General features: G+C 43.5%; 2 protein-coding genes across 11 annotated transcripts in view; both read right to left on the reverse strand.

Moving 5' to 3' along the window:
• Window positions 1-370: 370 nt before the first annotated feature.
• On the reverse strand, window positions 371-16,545 carry cttn (cortactin). Of its 2 annotated transcripts, XM_015953347.3 has the most exons (15): window positions 16,377-16,545; window positions 15,042-15,234; window positions 14,839-14,968; window positions 13,520-13,630; window positions 12,972-13,026; window positions 12,564-12,674; window positions 10,786-10,896; window positions 10,187-10,297; window positions 4,469-4,579; window positions 3,132-3,187; window positions 2,989-3,058; window positions 2,666-2,904; window positions 2,364-2,448; window positions 2,201-2,269; window positions 371-1,114 (listed from the first exon to the last, which is right to left on the reverse strand). In XM_015953347.3, the coding sequence occupies exons 2-15, from the start codon at window positions 15,197-15,199 to the stop codon at window positions 978-980; spliced, it is 1,554 nt and encodes a 517-aa protein (XP_015808833.3). In that variant the 5' UTR covers window positions 15,200-15,234; window positions 16,377-16,545; the 3' UTR covers window positions 371-977. The 2 variants fall into 2 exon arrangements, with proteins under 2 accessions (XP_015808833.3, XP_015808834.3); XM_015953348.3 differs by lacking the exon at window positions 4,469-4,579.
• Window positions 16,546-21,571: 5,026 nt separating this feature from the next.
• The window catches only part of ppfia1 (PTPRF interacting protein alpha 1), a 47,652-nt gene continuing 43,515 nt past the window's right edge, over window positions 21,572-25,708 (reverse strand). For 7 of the 9 annotated variants that reach the window (XM_054732004.2, XM_054732006.2, XM_054732003.2 and 4 more), the window contains one exon: window positions 21,572-22,828. In XM_054732004.2, the coding sequence (XP_054587979.2) occupies window positions 22,767-22,828 (62 nt within the window). In that variant the 3' untranslated portion in view covers window positions 21,572-22,766. Of the gene's footprint in view, window positions 22,851-25,708 lie in introns of all 9 variants that reach the window. The other 2 variants (XM_015953386.3, XM_015953387.3) reach the window with 1 other exon arrangement.

The following is a 25,708-nucleotide window of genomic DNA, read 5'->3' on the forward strand; positions in this document are numbered from 1 at the left end:
GCAGGTGTCACCGATTAGCCTTCTTGACATGAGAGTGAGAGAACCTACAAACATTTTGAGCCCTGGCGAAGGCCCTGTGGGCTGAAACGCGTTGGCATCCATGTTTTTAACTGTTTAAGCCATAAAGACTTATTTTGTATCTCCTGAGAGCCTCACATCTCCTTGTTCCATGTTTTTGTTTTACCTAAAAATGTGTAATTATGAATTACGAGCTTCAGGTAACAACATTCTCATAGACACCATTGGAATTTAGGTGAACCAGGTGATGTAGCCACGCCCCCTCGAGAGCCTGTCTCACACATGATGCGTTACGTTTAGTTTTCTTTTAGATAAATTCACCTGTGTGATGTCACCGTGGTGGACCAAGATGTGATCATGTTTCATATTTTATTTACTGAAACTTAAAAAAAGAAGCAGGTTATGTTGTGATAAACAGTGTTACAGATAAAAATCATACATCTGAAAAGGTCACTTTATTATAAACCCCCAATGAATGAATGAAAGCCACACACACACGCACACACACACACACACACTTAGATTTCTCTGTACATGATGAGGATCCACCAGTAAAACGTCTAACTGGTGATTTTAGGGACAGAAGATCTGATCAAACATTAAACTAATAAAGTTTTTATCTGAACGCCGCTTCAGTCAGGTGAACCAAAGCTCCATCAGCTGTTTGGTCCAAAACACCAGACAGCACCCTGAGACCCAGACCCGGTTCTGTCTCAGACTAAATTACTTAATCAGGAAAACCCAAAAGCTGCTTTGATCTGGTTTAAACCAGTAACACCGACTCCTGGTCCTCCTGCCTTTGTCTACACAGAGAAACTAAATAATCCAACAATGAAGCAGGTAGAAGAAGAAACATAAAGGAGATGAGAGGACGTCTCACAGTGTCAGAGCTCTAACATGAGGTGGAGAGGAGCTGCGAGGAGGAAACGGGAATCTGGGAACGTCAGAGCAAAGCGTCCTTACTGCCGAACCTCTACGTAGTTGGCTGGGAAGAGACCGTAGGCGCCTCTACAGATGCCACGCCACCAGCCCTCGTCTATCATCTCGATGTTAGTGATGATGTCATCGGGGTCGAAGGAAATCTCGTCATCACCGGCTGAAAAAGAGACGAGTTTATTTGGATGGAAATCAGCTTCCAGTTTCTATTCATGTGTGCAGGTTACATAAGGCTACGTTCACACTGCAGGCCTTGATGCTCCGTTCAGATTTTTTGAGTAAATCAGATTTTTTTGTGTAGCTGTTCACATTACGACTGTAATGCAACATCAAACTCTGTCCAGTGTGAACGCTTCACGGCCCCAAAGCCACCTGCATACGCAGAAGACAAGAAGTCACACTCAGGGGAGTCGGAACCAGAAGAGGCGGAGTTGTGATGTGAAAGCCTTCACTGAAGCAACCTCAGCACCTCGTCTGTGTTAGAACCTTCTTTGGGTTTTAGATGGACCTGTCTAATTACTGGGAAACCTGCTTCTGACCAGCACTCAGGCCTAGTCCACACGTAGCCGGGTTTTTAAAAAAAACGAATATCCGCCCCTCCAAAAACTTGCATCCACACCACCGCGTTTTAAAAAAAAACTCTGTCCACACGTACCCGGATAAATACGTTGTTAAGGACATGCCAGACCTGTAGGCGGCAGTACTTCCCCCGTTCTTAACCTCGTCCTTCGTCTGTGGTCTTCCGCAAGGAGCAGTAATTCCGCTTGCAAAAACAAACAAGCAAAAAGCGCTTGGACAATTGATAAAGCGAGCGCAGCTCTGAGGGCATCCATGCTGTCGGCTAGTGTAAACACAGGTCGCACACGTGATGTCAGCATTTTTTTGTCGCGGAAAGTGACGTTGCGGACCTTAAAACTCCGGTTTTGTCTGTCCACACGCAGACACCCAAAACAGAGAAAACGCAGATCTTCACTTTGGCCGGAGTTTTTAAAAAGATCCGTTTTCGTGTGAAAAAACTCCGTTTTCGTGTGGATGACAGGCCAAAACGTAGAAAAATATCTACGTTTTGGCAGATCCCCGGCTACGTGTGGACAGGGCCTTAAACTCAACCCCCCAGGTTTCAGGAGCTGAAACCTTCCTGACACACTTAGGGTGTTTTTTGTAGATTGTTCTGTGTCTGCTGACGGGAGTTCTGATCTGAGCAGTTTTCAGGTCCGGTTGAGTTTCTGTGGTTGTGGAGTCTCACCTGCTTGGTAGTCGTAGAGAGCCACGGCCGTGACTCCGAGGTCCTCGCTGTAGTCGTACTGCTGCTCGTCTGAAACAAACAACATTTTGAAACTCGACCAGAACCAAACAGGTTGTCAGGTCATCCTGACTCCTGAGACCCAGCTGATAACTGGTGTTGGTACCTGTTGGCGCCGGCTCGTCGGGGCTCTGGTACAGATCCGACACCTCCGGCTCCTCTCCGTTCTCGGCTGAGGCTCCTGAAACTTTCTGATGGAGGAAACATGAAAATGAAGCTTGTTTGCATTTAAACCACCACCAATAAAAGGTGTTTGTTTATTTCTAGATGATTGGAGCAGATCTGCATAAAAGCAAAAACAGCACCGAGCTTTAGATGAGCTATGTGGTTCTGAATGACCAGAGGGATGGTGGAACTCCAGCACCAGAACTGGAGGAGCTTTCTGACCACAGAAGCATCAGAGCTCACCGTGTACTGTGTGGCGGGTTGAACTGGGGGAGTCGGACTCGGAGTGGGACTGGGACTCGCTGCAGCAACAGGAGAAGGCTCCCTGGTCACCTCCACTTGGCGGCTGGCCTCCTCCTGCTCCTGCTTCTCCTTGGCCTGACGGCGTGCCCGCTCCTCTTCAGCCCGTTTCTTGTCCTCCTCCTCTTTCTGCTTGGCGATGTTCTCGAAGCGAGCTTTGATGCTTCCTGTGCTGCTGCCAGCTGATCAGAGGAGGAGGAGAAAGAAGGGGATAGTCAGCTCCACAGAGGACCAAAGAGCTGATGAAGAGGATGAAGATGTCTCACCAGCCTCCACAGGTTTGGTTTTCTGGTATGATGGAGTCAGCTTCTCCACTTCCTCAAAGGTTCCGGCACTCTGTCCAAAACAAAAGCATCAGAACCCAAAGAGGAGTGGTCTCCGCTCAGCTGGAGACAAATCTGCTCATTACCTTGTCCATCCGGTCGCTCTGAACTCCAAACTTCCCTCCAAATCCTTTAGAATAATCTGATGAAAAAGGAGACCAGAAGTCATCTTCTGTTGGAGGTGGAGACCTCAGCAAGCTTCATCAGAACCTCCAGATCAGATCTGGACCTCAAGGTTCTGATGCAGCGGACTGTGGGAGCTTATAGAAAGAGAATGAGGACATGCGAGGAGAATCTGGTCAGAGGCCAGATGTTTTAGCATCATGTGATCACAGCAGGAGGTCACGAAGACTAAACATGCAGCATCACGGCAGCACAGCCAGCAGGAAGGAGGGAAACCTGGAGCTCGGAACGTTTCCTCCATTCAGGAACTCCGACTGTTCCAACATGCTGATAAATAAAACACTCATGCAGCTGGAAGATCGTCAGCTTCCACAGCTGGAGATGAGAAGCTCCTGGTAGGAGAACCTCAGTGAGCATCATTCATGTTACCATGGTAACCATAGTAAACCATCACACCTGGGCAGCACCGATCGGAAACAAAACCTCCTGGTCCAGTAACGTTTAAAGGGGTCCTGGATACGTTCTCCGGACCTTCTGAAGGACTTTGAGGTTTGTGTCGGACCGGGTCGGTGTTCTAGTGAGCTTAGGGATGAGGCTCGTTGGTACCAACATGCTTGGTCAGTTTGTGCTGCTGAGGTGGGGGGGGTGAAAGCCAGTGCTGAGGCCCCTCCCACATCGCTCTGGATATTTAATGATTTATTTCCAGGTTTCAGCTCTAAAGTGAGTTTTAGGAGAGATGAACGGTTTAATTTCTTTATGGAGTCGGACTTGGAGTTCGGTTCTTCTGATCTGAATTAAGTCATCATTTAGCGTTTTTGTAGTTTTCTTTCTAGTAGTTTATTTTCAGCCACAGAAAACTACAAACCAAACACAAACCAGGTGAGAACATCGAATATGCCGATTGGTCATATCGCCTGGGGGAGGGGCTAGCAGAAGGTTGTGAGTTCTGATCCTTAGCTGGAGGACACGATGCTCTGACTCGGTGGGCTGGAAGATCTGAGCGTTTCAGAAACAGCTGATTTATTAAGTTTGTGTCTTTATCAGGATTCATCACCATAAAGTTTGTGTGATGAAATAAAAGTAAACTAGAACGTTTACCCGACCATCTAACCTTAGAACATGTTGTTAATGTGGGCACTAACACCCCCTAGTGGCTCTTCGGTAGTATTACAGTGTGTTTAAGTCATGGTGGCAGAAAGTTTTAGTTTAGGTAAAAAAAAATATATCCAGAGTTGAGCAGGAGGTGCTGAAGCAGCTACGGGGAGGGGGGGGTCAGGAATACTGGGGGGCGGGTCAGTGCCTTTCTGGGACTCGTGCTTGGCCAGGCTTTCCTTGTGCTCGTAGCCCAGAGCACACTGGTCCTGCTTCTCCACCTCTACCCCATACCGCCCTCCGAACCCACGCTTATAGTCTGGAACACACAACATACACAACACACACACACACACACATATATAAACCAACAAATGACACACACTAAAGACAAAAGTTTACCCACACAGACCCTCCCACAGGTATAAAAACATTTGACTCTTCTGTGAAACAGATGATGCCGATTTGTTTTTATATTTGGTTTTTATTTATTTTGGTTGTAAACATTCTAGCTTTTAACATTAAGATGTGTAAGTAATGACAATAATAATAGTAATAATGAATGAGAGCTCACTAGCCACGTTTACATGCACCAAATTTCCCCAATCCCATTCAAATCTTGGTTGATCAGAAATCCGGAATCTCTGCTTACATGGACACCGACTGAAATGATCAGAACATGCCGTGAGTTTAGATCCACCAAGTACTCAATCAGATTAAACAGGCTGAGCATGTGCAGAGTTTTCTTTTCCGGAAAAAATTATTGTAAACTTCATGAAACGAAAAGAAAAATTTAAAAACTGAAAACATATTCTTCCTGCTTTCCTGATTCATTTAATTGTTTATTTTGATCATAGAAGTTATGTTTTCTTCAGTGAATAACTGCAGATTTATGCTTTGCTGCGTTTTATTGTTGACAATATTAAAAGAAGGGAGGGTTATCCTCGTCTCTGCCTCCCAATCAGCTGGTCCGCGGGTCTGACGTGACGGCTGTGTGCAGAGCGGGGGTGGGGGGTTCAGGCTCATGATTTATTACTGAGCTCTGTTGTGGCTTATTAATAAAATGTGACAATCAGCTGAAACTGTTGAGAAAAAACTGGTTCAAACAGAAGATGTTCAGAAAGTCTGGAAGCCCGTGTTCATCTTGTGTTAATAAATAAACCACATCTCAGTTGACCTGCGTTAAAGTGCTTTTACACAGATAGTCGGCCAGAATATTTAACGGAGGATGTTTTCCTACTCAACATCAGCCTCCTTAAACTAAAACCAGGTCTGTTTAACCCCGTCGAGCACGTCTCCACCCACCTGCTGCAGAAACAGCTGCTGCGTTCACAGAAACGGGGATCCGTGCTGCAAACCTGAAATGAATCTGCGTGTTTCCAGTACAGACTTGGACACCTTTATCGAATGATTTGTGCAATAATCTGATTTTTTATTTTATTTCCACAAAATGCAGGTTCTGGATTAGACATTACAGAAACGGGGACTGCTTGCCAACATATTTAAAAGCTGGCGCTCGTTATTTAGGCCGTCATTTTTAAAAATCCGGCAGTCTAAAGGACAGCGGGGAACAATCCGAATGGCTGTGTACACGCACGTCATTCGGAACGATGATCGGACAAAACCACCTCTAAATCGGATTGAAATTTCATTCCGATCGGGCGGAATCGGGTCAGAACATTACGACTGACGTGTTTGCATGTATAATTTTTATCTGATTGGGCGTTCAATCCGATTAACTGTGCGCATGTAAACGTGGCTAATGTGAAGATCTCTGCAGATGTGGAGATGGTAGAAGACCTCAAGTCTACCTGCTGCAGAACAAAACCCACAAACAGAACCGGTTCTGAGTCCCAGAAGATGCTGCTGCTAATCTGATCACCGAGTAAAAGGTAACCAGTGCTGGAGCTATTAACTGGGTTCCTACAGGTTTCATCAAGTTAAATTCAAGACCGCTTACGTAAATAAATAATACCCATTACAGCAAAATCTAAATCCTTGGACTTGTGTTCTTTTATAAGCTTCATTATGTTTGACCAAAATACTCAGTAGGGATGGGTACCGAATTCGGTACTTTTTAAGGTATCGACCGAATTCCATAGTACCGACCGAGCACCGATTCACTTCATTTCAAACGGTGCCTCGTTTCTGTACCCGTCCTTCATAACGAGAACTTGCCTAGACAGCTGCTCATGCGCAAGAGCGTTATGTCATCGGTCGCTGCGAGCGAGTTGTAAACAGAGCAGCATGGTGGAAAGAACGCACGCTAAAGCTTGGGTCCACTTCACTAAATGTGATGGGTAACTGGGTGATGATGAAACCAGCGACAACAATCTAAGTGAGACATCTTAATCTGCTTCGGTAGGCAAATAAAATGTTTAAGATAACGTTAGCTTGATTTCTTAGCTTCCGTTTCACTAATGGTGCGTTCGCTTTCTCCTCGGAACTCCGAAATCCGACTAGAAGAACATGAACGCGCTCTAAAGTTTGGCTTCACTTTACTAAAGGCGACGGGTGATTGGGTGAAGATGAAACCAGTGACAACGATCTAAGTGTGAGGCATCATCGTTTTAATCTGCTCCAGCAGTTAAATAAACTGTTTAAGATAACGTTAGCTTGATATGTTAGCTTCCTATGCCACTATTGTTATCATCTAATGGTGCGTTCGCTTTCTTCTCGGAAATTCTAACTTCCCAGTAGGAAAAATCTATTGAAAAAGAACGGTAAAAGGAATGAAGATAAACAGTAAATTTAGTTCACAGTAAAGATGTTTGCTTCAGTTTAATTATCAGCTTATAAAACTACAAGAACGATGTTAAAATACAAACAGTTGAATGTTATTTATTGTGATATTTATCAAATATGGTTATATATTGAGAAAAATATATATTTAATTATAAAAGAGAATTAAAAATATTAAACACTCAAAAGTATCGAAAATTGGTACCGTTAAGTACCGGTATCAATTCCTAGGTACCGGGAATTAGTACCGGATTGATTCAAATGTCAAAGGTACCCATACCAGTAGAGAGCGGTTTGAGCTTTCACAGGAAGGGTAGCCAGGAAACATAAAACACATGTTCAACATACCAGCGTCAGTGGGGCGGGGTACCAGGAGGTTTTTCTTGATACCACTTTAACCTGGTTTTTGATGATGGTACCTTAACGATACTTCTGTTGAAACCTATATTTTTTAAATTTAAGAGAGAATAACAAGCTACCTAAAGGTTTTGTTCTCATCGTTTATATTATATTTATTTATACACTATTTTCTAAGCAAAAACAGAGCTAAGCTACAGCACAAACAGTAAAGGCACAAAATTTAAATATGTATAAAAACAGCCTTCGTGTCAGTAATAACAACCCTGCTGACATGCTTTTATTTTGCTGGTAAACAGTTGGTTTTTGTCCTACTTCTGCTTTTATCAGCCTCCATCTTCAGACTCCTCCAGTGATTTGGAAGGTGATGGACTTTGTTTACTTTTTTGCAGTCAAAGACTTCCCATGTTTCAGCTCTCAAGATGATGCCCTGCATAACGAGGTGCTTTGTTAAAATTGCTGCTTTTCGCAGCACAAATCTACTCGCTGCTGTTTTGTTTAGCTGCTGCTTACTTTAGCTAAATGCACCCAAACGTTAGTTTTTTTTAGCATCTTCATCCGCGTACTGCAGAGAAGTGTTGTGTTGCATCTCTTCCACTCATAACGTGACTCGGGATCAGTCATGTGACCTGCGGCGTCACATTGGGACATTTTAACGCTTTTCCTGATATCGGTACCTACCAAATGTTTTCTCTCAGTCCCAAAGAGGTCTAGAGTTCTGGCACCGAAGCCCTAGGCGTCAGTCAACTTTCTCAAGGTCTGCTGAGATTTTCCACGTTTCTCCTCTGCTGGAGGTGTGTGTGGTCTGAGTTATGTTCACGGTCTTGTAGCACGGGAGCTGAACACGTCACGTGTTCGGAGTATTTTGACCCAAGGCTGCACTGCATTCTCAATTATTGGTTCTGCCACTCTTTATTTATGCTATACAATTTAATAAAAATGATTGTGCTTGACGAATGAAACTTTACAGGACAAATGCAGTACGGAGAATTTACATACAGCACAAATTTTAAGACCCAGTTGTCAAAATTCAAAACTTTTAAAGGTATTATTTCCAAATTCTCAAATTCAATGCTGTTAAGACTTTAAGGCCCCGCGGGAACCCAGTATAGACTCCTAAAGCAGCTGCCACGTGACCACAGGTCAGTACCACGGTGTGACTACAGAATTATTTACATCAAAGAGAAAATAATGGGATTTAAAAGACGAGCTGCACATTTTCACCAGCAGCCAAATGGACCGGATCACGGATGAAGTGAGGTAAACATCTTCTCTGGCTTCCGATTAAGCGTATACTGTGCGACCTTTGCCACTTTTTGGAGCCGATTTTCCACTCGTACAAGAATCTACAACATCGGGGCGAGTTTAGCGCTGAGCGTCGTGTAGTATACAGGGGTTACGAGAAGCGATTAACACCACGTGACCAGCTACCGATCAGCAATCGTGAGCTCACACGGACTTCTGGCGTGTTTGAAATTTGGCTCGTCAATCGTGAGGATGGAAGCGGCGCTGCGAGTGGCGCCGACCCAAAAAGTACCAGAACCGCTCATGGCATCAACACCGCTCGCCAGCTATTTCCCAAATAACACACGTCGTTCATTTTTATTTCTACACTTTTTTTTTTTTTTTTTTTTTTTTTTTTCACACACACACACACACACACACTGACCAGGATTGTCAAGAAAGCGTGTTTGTCGTGTTTATGTCAAATTAAACTGATCACAAAACACTGATTTACTTTCTTTGGTTTTCCTCCTCTAACCCCCATAAATCCCTGTGTGTCCTCCTGCAGCACTCCCGAAGGACAACAGGCATCAACAATGACACAAAAAAGTCTGACACGTTGTGTAAAAACTGCTATATTTAGCATATTTTTAAGTCTGACGTGTTGCTACCAGACGTACAGTGTGAGCACATGACTCGTGAGATCAGTGAAGTCGTACAGATTGAGCTGAAGCTGAACGCGACAAGTGAAAGTTGCACAGCGTATGCCCGCCTTTAGACCACTTTTTGGATGCCTGCTTTTGTTTACCAACTTGTGGCGCTCAGGAAGGGCACCAATAACTTCACTACACCTCTTTAGCCCTTTTCCATTCCTGAGACGGCTGTGTTAACAAAATCTGGCCACGCGGGAACGGGCTGTCCCCACCCGGTCCCGGCCCGGCCGAACTGAGTCAGTTCAACTGACCCAAGTATAAATGGGCCATTAGAGGTTTTCCTGCTCCAGCACCAGAATCTATTGGCCCACAAACCTGCTCACTATTGCAGAAACTTGCATCAGGTGAGTTGGAGCAGAGAAAACCTGAAGGACACTGATCCTGGTGGTTCTGATCCATATGCTGGGCTGTTATTTGGGTTGTTTGTCACCCATTCGGCTCTGAGAGTGAAGCCGTTGATCAGGAATCTTGACCAGAGACGTCCAGCTGCTGCTGAAGCAAACAGAACCGATCTAATCTGATCTGGATTTAACCACCTAGCAGTGGAGCATCTGAACCCTGCACACGTGTGTAAATGGTGAGCTGCTCTGTGTGAAAACATGCCAATTAAAATCTCAGCTGCAGTTTCTCTTCCTCTTTCTGTTTGTAATTTGAGGAAGTTGCGAACCTTTAAAAACCGCAGCAGAACCACGATGAGACCGCATCAGAGAGGGCGGCTTCAGCCCAGGAGGACGGGGCTTGAAGGAGGAAAAAAACTAAATGTTTCATTTTCTCTTCCTGAATGTTTTAGTAAAGAATCAACCTTTTTACTAAACAGAACTAAATGATCATTATTCTGAACACAAGAGACGGCATTCATCAGCTGACCCAACAGGAAGCCGCTGCTGTACCTTTCTGGGACTCGTGCAGCTGCAGTTTCTCCTGGTGATCCCAACCCAGAGCGGATTTATCCTGTCTGTCCACCTGAACGCCAAACTTCCCACCGAAGCCCTTCACGTAGTCTGCAGAGAAACATTCACAACACGGGGGGTTACCTTAGAACATCAGCTGATGGATTACCAACCAGTACATCGATGCTAGCATGAATTAGCTCTTTTCCTCCATAAACATAATAAAGTTAGACATCACAGATCTGGATTGAGTTTCATGAGGTGACATTTGCTTCATCTCAAAACTGATCATTCACATTGATCAGCGTTTTCTCCTCCAGTTAACTTAAACGATCACAGAGTCATAGAACAGGCTGATGTCATGAACATGAATCTCTTCCTGCTGTGTGGACACGACCGGGTCGGTTATCAGCACATGCGACCCAGGTGCAGCTGCTCAGCTGTGATGAAACCAGAAGACTAAACGAGTCGGGACAGAACAGGAGGGCGGGGCTTTAGGATACATGAATCCTCAGGAGCTGGCTGGTTTACTTATGAAAGTATTCATCTTGATCAGAGGATGAAACATAAAAAAGGTGAAATGTTTCAGTCCCACTCACCTTTCTGAGACTCGTGCTGCTCCGTTTTTCCCTGATACTCGAAGCCCACAGCGCTCTTGTCCACCTTATCGGTCTCAACACCGAACTTCCCACCGAAGCCCTTGGAATAATCTGAAGACGTTCCAAACAACACGAAAAATCAGGAGGAAAATTACCGACCGAATCAGAGAAGTTTTCATTCCAGTAATATAACAGAAACTTAATGGTTTGTTTGGTTGTGAGTGAAATCTGAGACATGAGTCTCTAAAGCTCTGATGGAAAAAAAACAAAAAAAAACAAGTCAAACAGAAGTGGAAAAAAACCACCAAGGTGGGAAAACTGAGGAATGTTGTTAGTAGGAATGTTGCATATCTTTGGTGTGTTCTTGCTGTGTTGAGTTTCAAATTCCATCTTTCAGTTCTTTTTAAAACACAGAAAAGGTTTATTTACCTGCAACGTTTCGTTTGCGGCTGCTTACCACATACGACAACACAATATACAAACAACTGGAAGGCTTCGCCATGGGTAACCCGTTATCAGCCACCCTGTGCGAGTTTTTCATGGAAGACCTAGAGCAAAAAGCCATAGCCACTGCCCCCCCCCCCCCCCCCCCCCAACTGCTAAATAAAACTATGGAAACGCTACGTGGATGACATACTGGAAATCATACCAAAAGGACAAACCGAAACACTAACACAACACTTGAACAACATTGACAACACAGGCAACACAAAGTTCACATATGAGTCAGAAACAGACGGCAGCATAGCATTTATGGATATGAAAATAAGCAGGCAAACCGACGGGACCCTAAACATAAACACATACAGGAAACCGACACACACAGACCAATATCTATTATGGACATCAGAACACCCGACCATACACAAAATGTCAGTAATCAGAACATTATATCACAGAGCAAACATGATAACAGAAGAAAGAGACCGTAAACAAGAGGACAAACACATACAACACGCTTTAAAGACCTGCAGATACCCGACATGGGCAATAAACAAAGGAAAACAACAAACAACAAAAAGAAAAAAGAACCAAAACAAAGAACCAGAAACCCAGAAAGACAAGAACCAAAACCAGTGATGACCCTACCATGCATCAAAGGCATAACAGAAAAAATAAGAGCAACAATGTAAAAACACAACATAAACACCAACAAAACCATACACAACAGTTAGAAACAGACTAGTGCACCCAACAGACAAGATACCAGCTGGACTTAAATGTGGAGTCGTTTACGAAATCCCATGCAAACTCTGCAATAAAACATACATAGGAGAAACCGGACGCCAACTCAGGACACGAACAATAGAACACAGAAAGGAGTGCGAGAGAGAGGCAAGTCGAAAACACACAAGAGCAGCAAAATAAGAAGCAGAAAGCACAATAAAGAAGTCAGCCGTAACAGATCACTGCACAAGAGAAAACCATGTGAAGGACTGGGACAACACAAGGATCATAAACAGCGAACAACAAAAATACAAAAGATGGATCAAGGAAGCAATTGAGATAAGGAGACGTGGATGTGGGACCATGAACAGAGACGATGGGGTCTACACATTGGATCGTGCATGGGACTGCATCATCGGAGAGGGGAGAGCGGGCAGCAGAGGACGTTGTCGCACTCTGCTGCCCGCGGATAAACGAAGGAAGTGGTGCCAACATCGGCGCCAGCCTGATGTTTGCAGCCGCAAACGAAACGTTGCAGGTAAATAAACCTTTTCTGTGTTTTAAAAAGAACTGAAAGAAGGAACGTTGCATGATGGGAAATGTGAACCAACCTTTCTGTGACTCGTGTTTCTCAGTTTTGGCCTGATAATCGAAGCCCAAAGCGCTGTCATCAACGCGGTCTGCCTGTACGCCGTACCGCCCTCCGAATCCGGTGGCGTAGTCTAAAAACCAGGATGGTGGGGTCAGAGGTCACGGGTCAGAGCGAAGCAGGACATTCAGATTATTATACTTCTATAGAAACAGACATGAATTTGTGTAAAAGTACAGAAACCAGAACGAGTTATTTAGTGATATTTTCTCGTTTCCTTAGAAAACGCTGATCAGCTGATCCGTTTTCTCCCTCTTGAAGGCAGATTTAAAGCATTTGAACCATCAGCAGGACGAGCCAGAAACACGTTTGGTTTGGTTTTCTGCTCCAAGCTGAGTATTTCTGGCATTTATGACACGTCTGAACAAACCTTTCTGAGAGGCGTGTTTCTCCGTCTTTCCAGCGTACTCGAAGCCCACAGCTGACTGGAGAGAAAGGAGAAAACTATTATTCAACCGGAGCGTCTGATTGGTTCAGACAAGCTGGTTTTATTCTGATTTGTAACCTTTAGAAGAATTCATAATACAAAAAATGTAATTTGTGTTAAAATGTAAATGGTAACAGGTTTCATTCTTTTAACTTAAACACTTTTGCTGACCTCATCTTTTTTTTTTACTTTACATCAGAATAAAAACACAATTAAAAAAATGTTCATGTCTCGTTTCTAAATAAAAATCCTTTAAAGTCTTTTGTTACATTTATTAAGATTAGATTTTATTTTAATAATTAATAAAATAATAATAATCATAAAATTAAACCACAAATCTAATAAATTCTAACTTTTTATGTATTCCTTTAGCCTAAAACCAGAATCTTCTGATATTTATGGTCATGAAAGAACTTTGGTTTCCTGCCGAGTTGTTTCTGCTGCAGGTCAGTCAGTCGAGCCTCTTTACTCAGCAGGCTGATCCGTCTCACCTTGTCAACACGGTCCTCCTGAACTCCGAACTTCCCTCCAAACCCTTTAGCCGTGTCCGTCTGGGAGCAGTGTTTGGACAACTTGCTCTGGTAGTCGTGACCCACAGCCGACTGTGAAGACAGACAGATTAAGATTTACTGCTCCTGTGAGCTGCTGGGGGGAGAGGGGTGCTGAAGTCTGACTCGTTACATGAATAGTGTGGTGTAAACAGAGTTTGGTCATCACGTTCACGCATTTGGTTTTCACACACACACACACACACACACACACGCACGCACGCACGCACACAAAGCTGTTCGCCAGGAGAGATTAGTGGGTGTGAAACAACACGACCGACCCGTCTGCTTCTCACACTGAAAACTGCTGCTGAGAGAAAAAATAATCCCTAGTTTTATTATTTAAGTTTGGCTGAGAAACAGAAGAAAAAAGCCAGAAGAACTAAAATGATCTTTTCTGTGACTGCAGCTGTAAAAAGTAAATATATGGAAGGAAAAACGGGATTTAACTCAACTAACGGATCACCGGTTTCATGATGCTGCGCCCATCAGAGGTACCAGAACTACAAATCAGCTGTGTGGTAAAGCAATGAATACAAGTGTTACAGAAGGGATCAGGTGTGTGTGTGCGCGCATGTGTGAGGCTTGGGTTATGCTGACGCATTTACTTTCCGCTTGGTGATGCGGCTTGCGGATGGAACGCGCTTCACAGCTTGCAGCGTTTATGGTTCATGCGGCGAGCCAATATTCTCCCAAACTGTAGGGGGCAGCATGGAGCTCTACGGCATGCATCCAACACTACACCACAGTAGAAGTAAAAATTACTGTTTACAACATGGCATTCCAGTATTTTAACAGCGTCCTCGTCTTTTCCGACAGTACGAGCTATTTCTCTCCAAGAATTATTAACAACATGTTGATCACGGTGATCTATGACAGCTGAATCATACAAATGTCTGCATTTGCGAACCTCTGCCATACTAGTTCTTGCCAGTCCGCCATGTTTTTCCACATCAGACCGTCCGCATGGTTAGAAAATTTCCTAGGTGCGCGGTGCGGAAAGTTTAGGGCATGCGGAGGCGCGGTGGAGGGGCGTGGTTGTTGAAATGACGAAATTTTCCCGCGCAGAGCCGTGCGAACCTCGCGGACGCGTCAAGCATAAACCAAGCTTAGTGTGCGAGACCCTAGGCCTGAGCATGAGTAAGCAGGTTTAGAGAACTTAAACATAAACTCCAGTTAAAATCTGTGAGTCTGCTCCGGATGTGGGAGAAAACCCGTAAATCCCTCCTGCTGTATGAAACGCGTTCCCAGGTCGGCCCTACCTTATCCATGCGGTCCTGCTGAACTCCAAACCTTCCCCCGTATCCGTGCGAGGCCTTGGGCATGTTATCCAGCTCCTTCTGCTTTAGGCTGGTGTGCTCCGTGGACACGGTCTCACGCAGCTGGTGGATGCTGCACCACAGACAACACGATCACGTGGAGAAGTTCCAGGAGTGGAAACCATTTTAAATGACCAAATCCTTACTCGATGTGCTCCTGATGTCCCGATCCGGCCACCGTCTTCGCCCCCCAGCGCTGCTCCTTCTCTGACACATCGTTCTCAAAGTCGGGGTCGGTCTCCCAGTCGTCTGCTCCTTCCTCTACAGACACCTGGATGTTCTGACCTGCTGCTGCCTTCCACATCTTCAGCGATCAGACGTCTCACACACACATACACACTGAGAGAAACACAGCTGGTTTACCCACACAGAAAAACATGTAATCAGTATTACAAAAGCTTTTTTTTTTCTATTGAAACAAACTGGTTATCTAGAAACTTCCAAATGAAATTATTCTACAAGCTCCTTAAGGATTTATACTCGGGGCTTTGAGGACAGCAATCCCACTGTTTTTGTTGTTTCTGTGCAGCAACACACCTGGTTCATTGGTTGATTTTAACCTTCGATGTGTTCTCAAAGTCCAACAGAAGCCTGACTGAACAGGTCTTCTATCAGCTGATAAATGTTCAGCTTGTTTAGTTTCTGCTTCTACTTTGATCGAGACTAACGATGAAGGGTCCAACTCAAAGTGTTCTGTTTGTTTTTCTCAGATCCAGCTGCTCCCAGGTGGTTCGGATCCAATTTTACTCAAGTGATTCATTCCAGTTCACTTTCCTGCTTTCAAACAAAACCTGTGACTTTTCGTACCTCAGCACTTTGTGGACAGTCAGCATGTGTGTTCCATAAGAGCTTCCGTGGAGGAAACGTCTCTGGAGCAGGATCAGAACTCATTTAGGTTTTCCAGAGGAGGATCAAAGCTCCTGCAGTTCTCCTGAGGAGGAACAGTCTCGGGAGCAGGAAGCAGTGACCTGGCAGTTGTTAGCCCACAGAACCGCACCCAGCTGATGGACGGAGTCAAGACTTGTCGACCCGCAATAAAATGAGATCAATAACTCAAGAGATGTAATCTTGTGGATTTGATGGTTTTTGCGTCAATGTTTAGACGTTTAGGTCTGTTCGTTCTCTTCTGTTAAAGTAGGTTCGGGTATAAACACTAAATTCTGACCCTTAATTAAGTTAATTAAATGCTAAACGCGAACAAATGTCTACGTGTCGAGTCCTCGTTAAGTCTCATGCTGTCACCTCCCCTCAAACATTCTTATAAAATAACACATTTGACGTAAACCGTGTTCGTGTACCGGTCCGGTTCTGGGGGTTTCCCAGTACCAGCCTGGACCTGGTATTTCCTGTATGACACTCCGATTGTTTTATTTTCTGCTTCAGTTTTCCAGTTAGCTAGCGGGCTAAAGCTAACCGCCGAAGCTCGCGCTCCATGGCTCGCGGCGTTTAATGACCTTTCCTTTGATGATTCGGTCACTCACAGAATGTCTTAAGAAGGTTCCTCAAACCGGCTGAGTAGCAGAATCCACCCGGGTGGTCGTGGTCCGGTCACGGTGCCACTTTGACGGAGAACCGTCTCAGGAGTCCGCAGCTTTTCCTGCAGCTCGCGTTCCGTGGCTCTTCCGGCTCTCCCAAAATTCCTTACCTTGACGTCAGAAATGGGCGTGGTGAGATTGAGTTCTAAAAAGTCATTAAAGACTTCACAAAGCTGCTAAATTTAATTTTTTTAACGCGCTATAAAACATGTTATGGTCAATTATAAAACTAAACATTTTGCCTAAACTTCAACCTATTATTATAAAGGAAAATATTAAGAAATTAATAAGGAGTTTTGATTTAGGAGTTTTCGGGTATTTTGCACATATTTTTTGTGGTTTTCAAAAACATTAATTTGTAACCCATAATATAAAATATTTCCTTAAATCTTAAAGAGCAAGTCACCCCCAAATCAACTTTTTTTTTGATGAACTAAAGAAACTATAACATGTATTTTAAAGGAATGATTAAAGTAACTTTTGCAAAGACCGGTGCCAGCCTTGCTCATAGGGAGATAATATCTCACTCTTGGCGAACAGCTTTGAACCATTTAAACATCATTTTTGACGGCGTTAGGTAAGTTGGACCCTGTAAATCACTTAGAAAATGACATAAACCAGGGAGTGAGACTAAACCGTTAGTATGAAGTGTTTTCAATTGTAATTCTTCAGGTCCTACAGCTTTAGAAACATCTGATGTTGAGCGTTTTTAGATGATCTGGCTCAGGTGGGCTTCAGCTAAAATGATCCATTTAAACTCCAATGGAAAGCAGTCATTTATGGTGTGTAAAATCAACACTAAATAACATTGGAACATAAGCAAAGCTGACAATTGTTTCCAATTTCCCTCTGGGATTAATAAAGTATCTTTGAATTTGAATTCAAATTCCACCAACTCCGCATCCTAGAATCTCTCTCGCAGATTTATGCCATAATCAGGGATTCCCAAAGTGTGGTGCATGCACCCCTGGGGGTGCGCGAGTTGCCGCTAGGGGGTGCGCAAGGTGAAAAATGTAATGGCTGCGGAGCAGAGAAGTCTGTCAAAAGTCACCATTAGCATAGCCAGAAACTCATTTGTGGGTGGGTCTAAGGAAATGTAAGTGGGCCTAATAAACGTAATTGAAAACAAGTATATTTTGCTTGTGTGTGTGTGAGTGTGTGTGTGTGAGTGTGTGTGTGTGTGTCCTCAGGGGTCGGCAACCCGCAGCTCTTCCATCCATCTGATGCGGCTCTCTGTGCTTGTAAAATAATGAATGGATATTTAAATAAAATGCTTTATATTTTACTGCATTAATTTTACATCTGTAAGCTAATTCTAAATGTAAAGATTGTCTGCGTAAACCTGAACAGTTCCAACCCGGTCTGACTGTGAGACCGGGTTGACGCGTCACGCTTGTGCGTAATCATGTAGCGCTTTCTGAGCTGAAGACGATGCAAGATTCTGGGACTCTCCTCAGACGCCACATCGGAGACAGGAACAAGCACAATTCAGCCAAAGTTTCATCATCAGGGAACATTTTCTAAGTGACAAGTCTCTCTGAGAGACCGGGTTTGGAAAACTCTCGCTTCAGTGGAAGGAATCTTCCCGCATGCGCTCTGGTTCTGCAACGCGCTCCAAGCCCCTCTCCACATCTTCGGCTCGCTGTGCACCTTATGTACGCGCTGACAGTGAGCTGCGCTGAGCGGTGTCCAGCTCAGATGTTCAGAAGGCAATCTTTTCTTGAGTGAGCTACATCTGCGATTTGCGAAACGAATAAAATGTCAGTTCGTCTGCATGCGTCGGGGTAATTCTTTCTATTCTTTCTCCGTCAAAATAAACGGCCAAATACGGGAACTGTCCGGTCAACACAAGCCCTGCTTTTAACTGTTTTGTTTTCTTGTGAAAATTGTTACAAATTAAACTTGATTAACACCAGAGCCAGGCGCACTGCACCGTTATCTCGGTCACTGTAAATGAGGGAAAAACAAATTGATCGGATCCTTTTCTGACCTTCCCCACCTACAAAGTTTAATTACAACAATCAAACGTGACAGAGCCTGGATTTGTATTCTGAACAATCTAAACATGTTTTAAAAAGAAACATATGACAAAAGTGGCACCTGCTCAGTAAAACCACCAACAGGGTGAAAAATATCAAAATATTGTAGGCAGAGACGGGCTACAACTTCTGGATCCATTTTATATAAATCGTTTTATTGATTATCTTCTTATGAGAGATAGCTTTGACGTACACGAGCGACTGGTACTGGCTGCTGTCACCTGTTGTGAGCAGCGCTCTGCTGTCTGAGGGTAGGCCCCGCCCACAACGCCGCGGCTGCTGCGGTTTTCTTTACTGTGGGAAACGGGTAATAATGGCTCTTTGATTGCCGACCCCTGGTTTAGCGTGACTATATATTAGTGATGGGAATTACGGCTCTTTTTAGAGAGCCGGTTCTTTTGGCTCAGCTCACCAAAAAGAGCCGGCTCTTTCGGCTCCCAAGTGGCTCCTCAGATTTTCAGTTGCGTAGAGTACATTTATAACCAAAATAATGCAAAACTTTGTGTAAAATGATTTACTAATTTTAAAAAATGCTATATATCAAATATTTATCATTTCTATGGATTTAATAACTGAACACTTTCAGAAATCTCCACTTTCCGACTGCTGGCGCTCATTTTCTCACCGTCTTCGTCACACTCTCCTCTCTCTCTCTCTCTCTCGCCATTTTCCTCCTCCTCATTCCCTCTCGTCTCCCTCCACCCGCATGTGCTCTGCTGTGTGGCTGAGTCTAATCCTCCCTCTTCCCCACCCCTACTGCTCTGTGTGTGGACAGTCTGGACACGCAGTTACACATCTTGACCAATCACCTGTGGCTTTCACCAAAGCAAAAGGGGAGGGGGGGGAGGGGACGGCTCCCAATTACGAGCCGGCTCCCGTCGTTCACTTCAAAGAGCCGGCTCTTAGAGCCGGTTCGTTCGCGACCGACACATCACTACTATATATATGTATCCATGCCCTGATGTGGGGCAGGGGGGTGCGTCAACATGGTCGGGGTGCGCGGCTAAATAAGTTTGGGAACCACTGCAAGGTGTAGTTCAAATTGTCACCAGTAGAGGATGTCCACTCCTGGTTTCGCTCAATTAAATACAGTTTTAGCGCTTTAGGTCGACATCATGGTAGTGACAGGTTCAACCCATACCTGCCAGCAGGGCCGCCGAAATGAAATGTTTTGAATTTGACTGAATTATGGGAGGTTTTACAAGATGTAATTTGTTTATGTTTTAGAACACAAACCAAAAATCAGTAATTTCCAAATAATTAATCAGAGAGCAAAAATGAAACAAAAGCTGTTAATAATTGTAATAAAAAAACTTAATATAACATTGAACACAATAAAATATGAAATCTAGTATTGATCGTTATTGAGCATTATTAATTACATCACTGTAAGTAATAAATCTTGCTGTGTGCAATCAAGGCTGAATATATTTTTAGCTGTTTTTTGTTGAGAAAAATGGGTGTCTAGAGACTTATATACGTATTCTTTCAAAGTTGTCCAACTTTAAAATTTTATGTAACCCTGACTCCGGTTTGAACTTTTTGTGCTTATTCGTTTTGTGTCTATGATGAAGCCATGGAGACTTAATAAAGAAGTCACCTTGTGAGCAGTGAATCCTTTATTTTTGTCAGTCATACAGAAATACTTGATTTCAAGAGGAAAGACAGCTGAAAATGTAGTTATGTAAAGCTTTGAGACAACATGGAAATTTAATTAGATATCCAAATTTCAATTTTATCATCAAATAAAATTTTAGAATAAATACACATTTTAAGGGAGTAACAGGGAAAATGAGATTAACACCTTTCAGCATGTGCATTTCCTGCTTTTTCCAGCAGTGATATTGCTAATTCTGTTGAAGGAAAAGCACTGTTTAATGACAGCTGGTGAAAATGATATGTAAATAAGAATGCATGTAGACCTACATAATCAAGCAAAACTGAAACACTACTATTAAGTATTTTTTTTTCTCCCTTCGAATCTGGGAGGGTGGAACCCCAGCTCCTGCTATAGACAAGCCCCCAGGGGGCCCAACTTGATATTTTTTCATGGGGCCCAAAATCTCTGGCAGCCCCCCTGGCTGCTTATACTGAGCCAGGATTCTCTGGAGGTTTCTTCCTGTTAAAAGGGAGTTTTCCTCTCCACTGTCGCTGCATGCTTGCTTAGTATGAGGATTGCTGTAAAGACTGCGACACTAGTCAGTGACTCGATGCAATCTGCTGGGTTCCTTATATAGGAAACTCTTTACTGATTGGCCTAATGACCTGAACTGCATTGGAACATTTAATTTAAGAGCCTTGAGACAACTTTGTTGAGATTTGGCGCTGTATAAATAAACTGGATTCAAATCTGAATAACATTTTTAAAACATTGAACATATTTTAGCTGTTAGAATTTATTACTTGTCTCATTTATTCATCATCCATTTTCCTCCACTCGCCTGGGGTCAGAAGCCTGAGCAGGGGCTCAGACTTTCCTCTTGCCAGCAGAGTTCAGTTCCCTGGTCTCCTCCCATTTGTTCCAGGAGGCATCCTGATCAGATGCCCGAGCCACCTCAACTGGCTCCTCTGGATGTGGAAGAGCAGCAGATCTTCTTAAAGCCCCTCCCAGATGATGGAGCTTCTCAACCCGTCTCTAAGGGAGAGCCCAGACACCCAGCAGAGAAAACTCACTTCGGCCGCTTGTATCCACAATCTCATGACTATAGGTGAGGGGCCGGTAAATCGAGAGCTTCTCCTTCTGGCTCAGCGCTCTCTTAACCACGACAGACCGGCACAACGCCGGCATCACTGCAGACGCCGCACCAATCCATTTGTCAATCTCGTGCTCCATCTTCCCTCACTCACGAACAAGACTCCTCTACTTAAGGCCGGACATCTTTCCTGACCTGGAGAAGGCATTCCACCTCTTTACACCTCAAGAACACGGTCTCAGATTTCTGTTTTTTTTTTATAGATTGGGAATTTTAGAACTCATTTTAAATAATTTGATGGAAGCTTTTAAACCTCACAATAAAACAAACCTTCGGGATCTGTGTCCGATCCTCCAGAACCCAAAACCTTCCCTTTAGCAGTAAAACACAAAGCTCCAGTCTTCCGAGCTGCAGTGGAAAATAAGTTTCAGTATTTTATTGAAAGTAAGCAATAAATAATACTGTGATAAAAATAGTTTATAAGTACTCAGACTGTACATCATTGTTACAAGATCAGAAGACTCAACAGGAGAAGCAGGAATAAAAACAGCAACATGATTTACTTTGTGCATAAATGACTAAAATCACCAAAAAAAAAAAAAACTAAAAACATTTCTACATCAGCGACACAGAAGGAAAAGCTTCGGTTCTTCTCCATCGTCATGGAGACCAACGTAGGAACCAGAGTTGGAGGTGGAGGAGAACTAACGACACACAACATGGATGAGTGATAATAAATAGGAAAAGACAAGAAAGGAGTTAAAGAATAAGGCTCCATATAAAATCTTAGTAGAAAGTGTTTTATAAAAGGGCGTGTGGGTGGAGGTTCTCTAGTGATCACAGCAGGAACCCAACGAGGCATCGGTGAAGTTGGTCCGTTTCCAGGATTCTCCACACCGCAGACGTTCTCCTGACTCCGTCTGTGGGGTTCTCCAGAGGTGAGGAAGGTTCCTTAAAGGGCGTTTGAGCAGGAGATGGGTGGAGCGTCTCTATCATGCAGGTCTGACTCACTTCCATCGGATCTTCTCTTACTGCTTCGGCTTTATGGCTTCAACTCTCAACTTCGGGAGACTGGTTTTGGTATCACTGATATGGAAAAGATAAAGCCTCCGTTGCACCTGATCGTGGTCGTCGTCACCAGGCTTGCCAGCAGTTGAAGGCGACGGGTGACTCACTCACAGTGTTGGTGGAAGCGGCGGCCAGCAGCGTGTCCGATATTCATCTAAGAGCTGCATTTACATAACGTCACAGGCAATAAACTACAAAATTACAAACGGGTTAAAGGATATGAATTAAGTTATATCTCATTTTAAAGTCACTTAATACATTTGATAATTAGAGGAAAGAAAACATACATCTGGTCAATAGAATCAGGATTATAAAAAAGATTAGATAAAACGTCTGTTGGTAGAAATATACAAACTCCAGACAGCAGAAACTTTGTTACACAAATCTGAGGAGGATGGGTTTTAAAAAGGGCTGATTACAGAGGCCAAAAGAGATTACATCATCGTTCTAGAAATCAATTAAGAGTCCCGTTGGGTGACGTAAATATCTTAGAAAGCAGAAACTTGTCTGTGGGCGCCGAGCCTTTTAGAGTCATTTCAGTTCATCATCCTGGTTTTGAATGCAGGGAATTCCCCATCGTCCTCTGACCAGCGGCTACCTATAGAAATAATGAGGATAAACTGAGAAGGGAGAAAAGAGACCGATGGACAGATGGCAGGGCAGAAGCCGGGGGTGGGGGTGGGGTGGAGAACAGGAGGAAAGAGAGGAGAGGCGTGAGACGTGCGTTTTTAAAGCGGAAACCTTCAGCGCAGGAAGTTGATTCCTGCAGAGCGAGAAGCTGCAGACACGGAACGCTGAAACACCGGATCATTAGGATCGGATTGACCCGAGCTGGTTTCATCTGTGTGATCATTTCATGTTGCCAACCGATTCCAACTTAAGTAAAACCCATAAAGGTTAGAAACTACAAATAGCTGCTATGACATCACTTCCTGTTGTGTTTTAGTTTGGCAAACAATTAGAGCATAAGATATTCCGTGGCCGTTTCTCAACATGCGTACTTGTCTGAACTCGTGTAATCACGTCTGTGTGAAATGTCATCTTCGTTGGCCCAAGTACTGTTCCCATCCTAAGGACACTTCACACAAGTATGCTCAGAGGTCCCGGATGTGCTCTTGCTCCGCCCATTACGTCGAGGATGCTTCTGTGGACTTGGACAGCAAGGTATCCCACAATGCACTGCGTTTCAAACCCTTATGCTTTGAACGGCTGACGAGAAAGCTCCTAACTAGAGTTTTATATCAGAAATTAAATTAAAGAAATATAAAGTTGTGTGTTATTGTAAACCACTGTGTGTAACTAGTAAAATTTGTTGTGTGTTTGTTTGTTTTTTTCAGACACTTCCGATCCCTCAAAATACTAACTAGCCAACTCACTACCAAAATAAAAGCAGCGATGCCTTAAATAGCTCTGTTTTGATGAAAAAGAAGTATTTTGTTCTTTTAACAGCAGGAAACGCTGGTATTTCACAAGTTTTGATCAAATGTGAACTAAATATTATACAAATAATATGTAATCATTGTTGTTTGGAACATATGGAACAGCGCTGCTCTGGGTGGCTGCATGTTGGAGTAGCTCTGTTGACTATATGTAAGTTTTGCCTTTTCTTTGGCATTTTTTCTTCTAGTTTCTCAAGAAAAACTGAATTTTTTTGGACACTTTACTTTTCGGTTTCTGGTGCTGTGAAGCTTGGAGGATTTTTACTGCTATTTTTTAGCTTTTTTCCAAGTTTTGAGCATTTGTTATGATGCGTAACCATGGAAACAAGCTGTTTACAATCCGGAGCAGCTGATTAACATTGGAAAGGCTGAAATAATACCTCAACTGAAGCCACAAATCCCAAATGAGCTAAAACGTAAAAAGCGTGGATGCAGAGCGGGAGCAAAACGGAGACAGAGAAAGAGGAAATTCAAACCATCTCTTCCATCGATCATAATGAGCAATGTGAGATCACTGGACAACAAGATGGAGGAACTCCAAGCCCTTTCAAGGACTCAGCCAGAGTTTCGGAACCGCTGGAGGAGATAATGCAAAGAAGGATTCTCCAGAGAATCAAGAAAATGATGGACAACCCTGAGCATTCTCTTCACAAGACTGTCCGACAACGGAAGAGTGTCTTCAGTCAGAGGCTTCTTCAGTTTGGCTGCAACACTGACCGCTACTGGAGATCCTTCCTGCCAACAGCCGTTGTAATATACAACAACTCTTTGATGATTTGATTATTATTATTATTCTGAGCTACTACAGCAATCAATTTCCCTCTGGGATTAAAAAAGTATTTTTGAATTGAATTGAACGTTGTTATTTAAGGGACAAACTAGACTTTTATTTTTTTGTCGGGTCTTTTTTTTATTGTAGCAATATGGCGCAACGGAGTACGGTTCCCTTCCAAAAGCTATCCTCGACCCCCACACTCGGTAGAACATTCTGGTGTCCATGCCAAAATCATACTTGTCAAGTACACAAGAACGTACTAGCATACTTGAGTATTGAGAAACGGCCATGTTATCAATAAAAAGGGTTCTAGAACAACTTTTTTTTTCTAATAAAACCTGATCTTTGAGGCTCTATAGAACATAAGAGACACTGTTGGAGTTAAAAATGGCCAAATACAACCCAATAAAAAAGCCCCACAGACTTATCTGCCCCGCCCACTCGGCCAGGACATAAATAAAAAACACAATGAACAAATTAAAACCATGTACAACATAAAAGTCCATAGAAGAAATAACGAATGAACACTTTTTGGATTAATTTCAATGTAATTTTAGTCCAACACTTTTTAAAGTCTAAACTTTGGTTTTTTTAGACCTGACTGACAATTTGAATGTAGAGCCTGAAATGCTTTTTATCTAGCCTGGCCCGCCAGACTCGTCCTCTGTTTAATCCTGGTTACTCAGGCAGAGAGGCACATGAGGGGCGGGACAAGGCTGCTCAAAAATAACCAATCAGAAAAAAGACGGAAATGCAGACCATACCGCGCGACTCTGTAGTTTTTAGCTGTAGTAAAAAAAAAGATGTCTGACAACGGCGCAAACATCTTTTTTTTTTTCAGAAGAAAGGCTCTTAGCGCTTCTACTTGTTGTGGTTTTAAAGACATTCAAGTCATTTAGAACAGAGGAAAGAGCCTCAGCGAACTCCGCCGCTGTCTCCGTTGTTTATGAGAAACTGAGCATCGCCGAGTGTGACGTCCACGACGCTGCCATTTTTTAGCTGTAGTCAAAAATGGCGTCTGGCAACGGCGAAAACTTAGCGCTTCAACTTGTTGTGGTTTTAAAGACGTGTCCAAATCATTTAGAACAAAGGAAAGAGCGAACTCTGTTTCAGTCGCCATGTTTATGATAAACTCGGCATTATGGTGTGCGAGTCAGTGTGACGTACGCTACTCAGCCCTGATTGGCCCAGTTAGAATTCCCAGGGGGTGGGGTTATTTGAATAGGAGAGTTTAGACCCTTTCTCTGTGCAGAATTAAACAGAG

Source organism: Nothobranchius furzeri, chromosome 9 (assembly GCF_043380555.1).
Source record: "Nothobranchius furzeri strain GRZ-AD chromosome 9, NfurGRZ-RIMD1, whole genome shotgun sequence".
NCBI classification, from domain to species: domain Eukaryota; kingdom Metazoa; phylum Chordata; class Actinopteri; order Cyprinodontiformes; family Nothobranchiidae; genus Nothobranchius; species Nothobranchius furzeri.

Coding starts and splice junctions, on each gene's coding strand:
- cttn (XM_015953347.3), bottom strand. CDS start 15,199: ATGTGGAAGGCAGCAGCAGGTCAGAACATCCAGGTGTCTGTAGAGGAA. Junction 13,631..14,838: donor AGCAGGACCGCATGGATAAG/GTAGGGCCGACC, acceptor CTGTCTTCACAG/TCGGCTGTGGGTCACGACTA. Junction 3,059..3,131: donor AGAGCGACCGGATGGACAAG/GTAATGAGCAGA, acceptor TGTTTTGGACAG/AGTGCCGGAACCTTTGAGGA.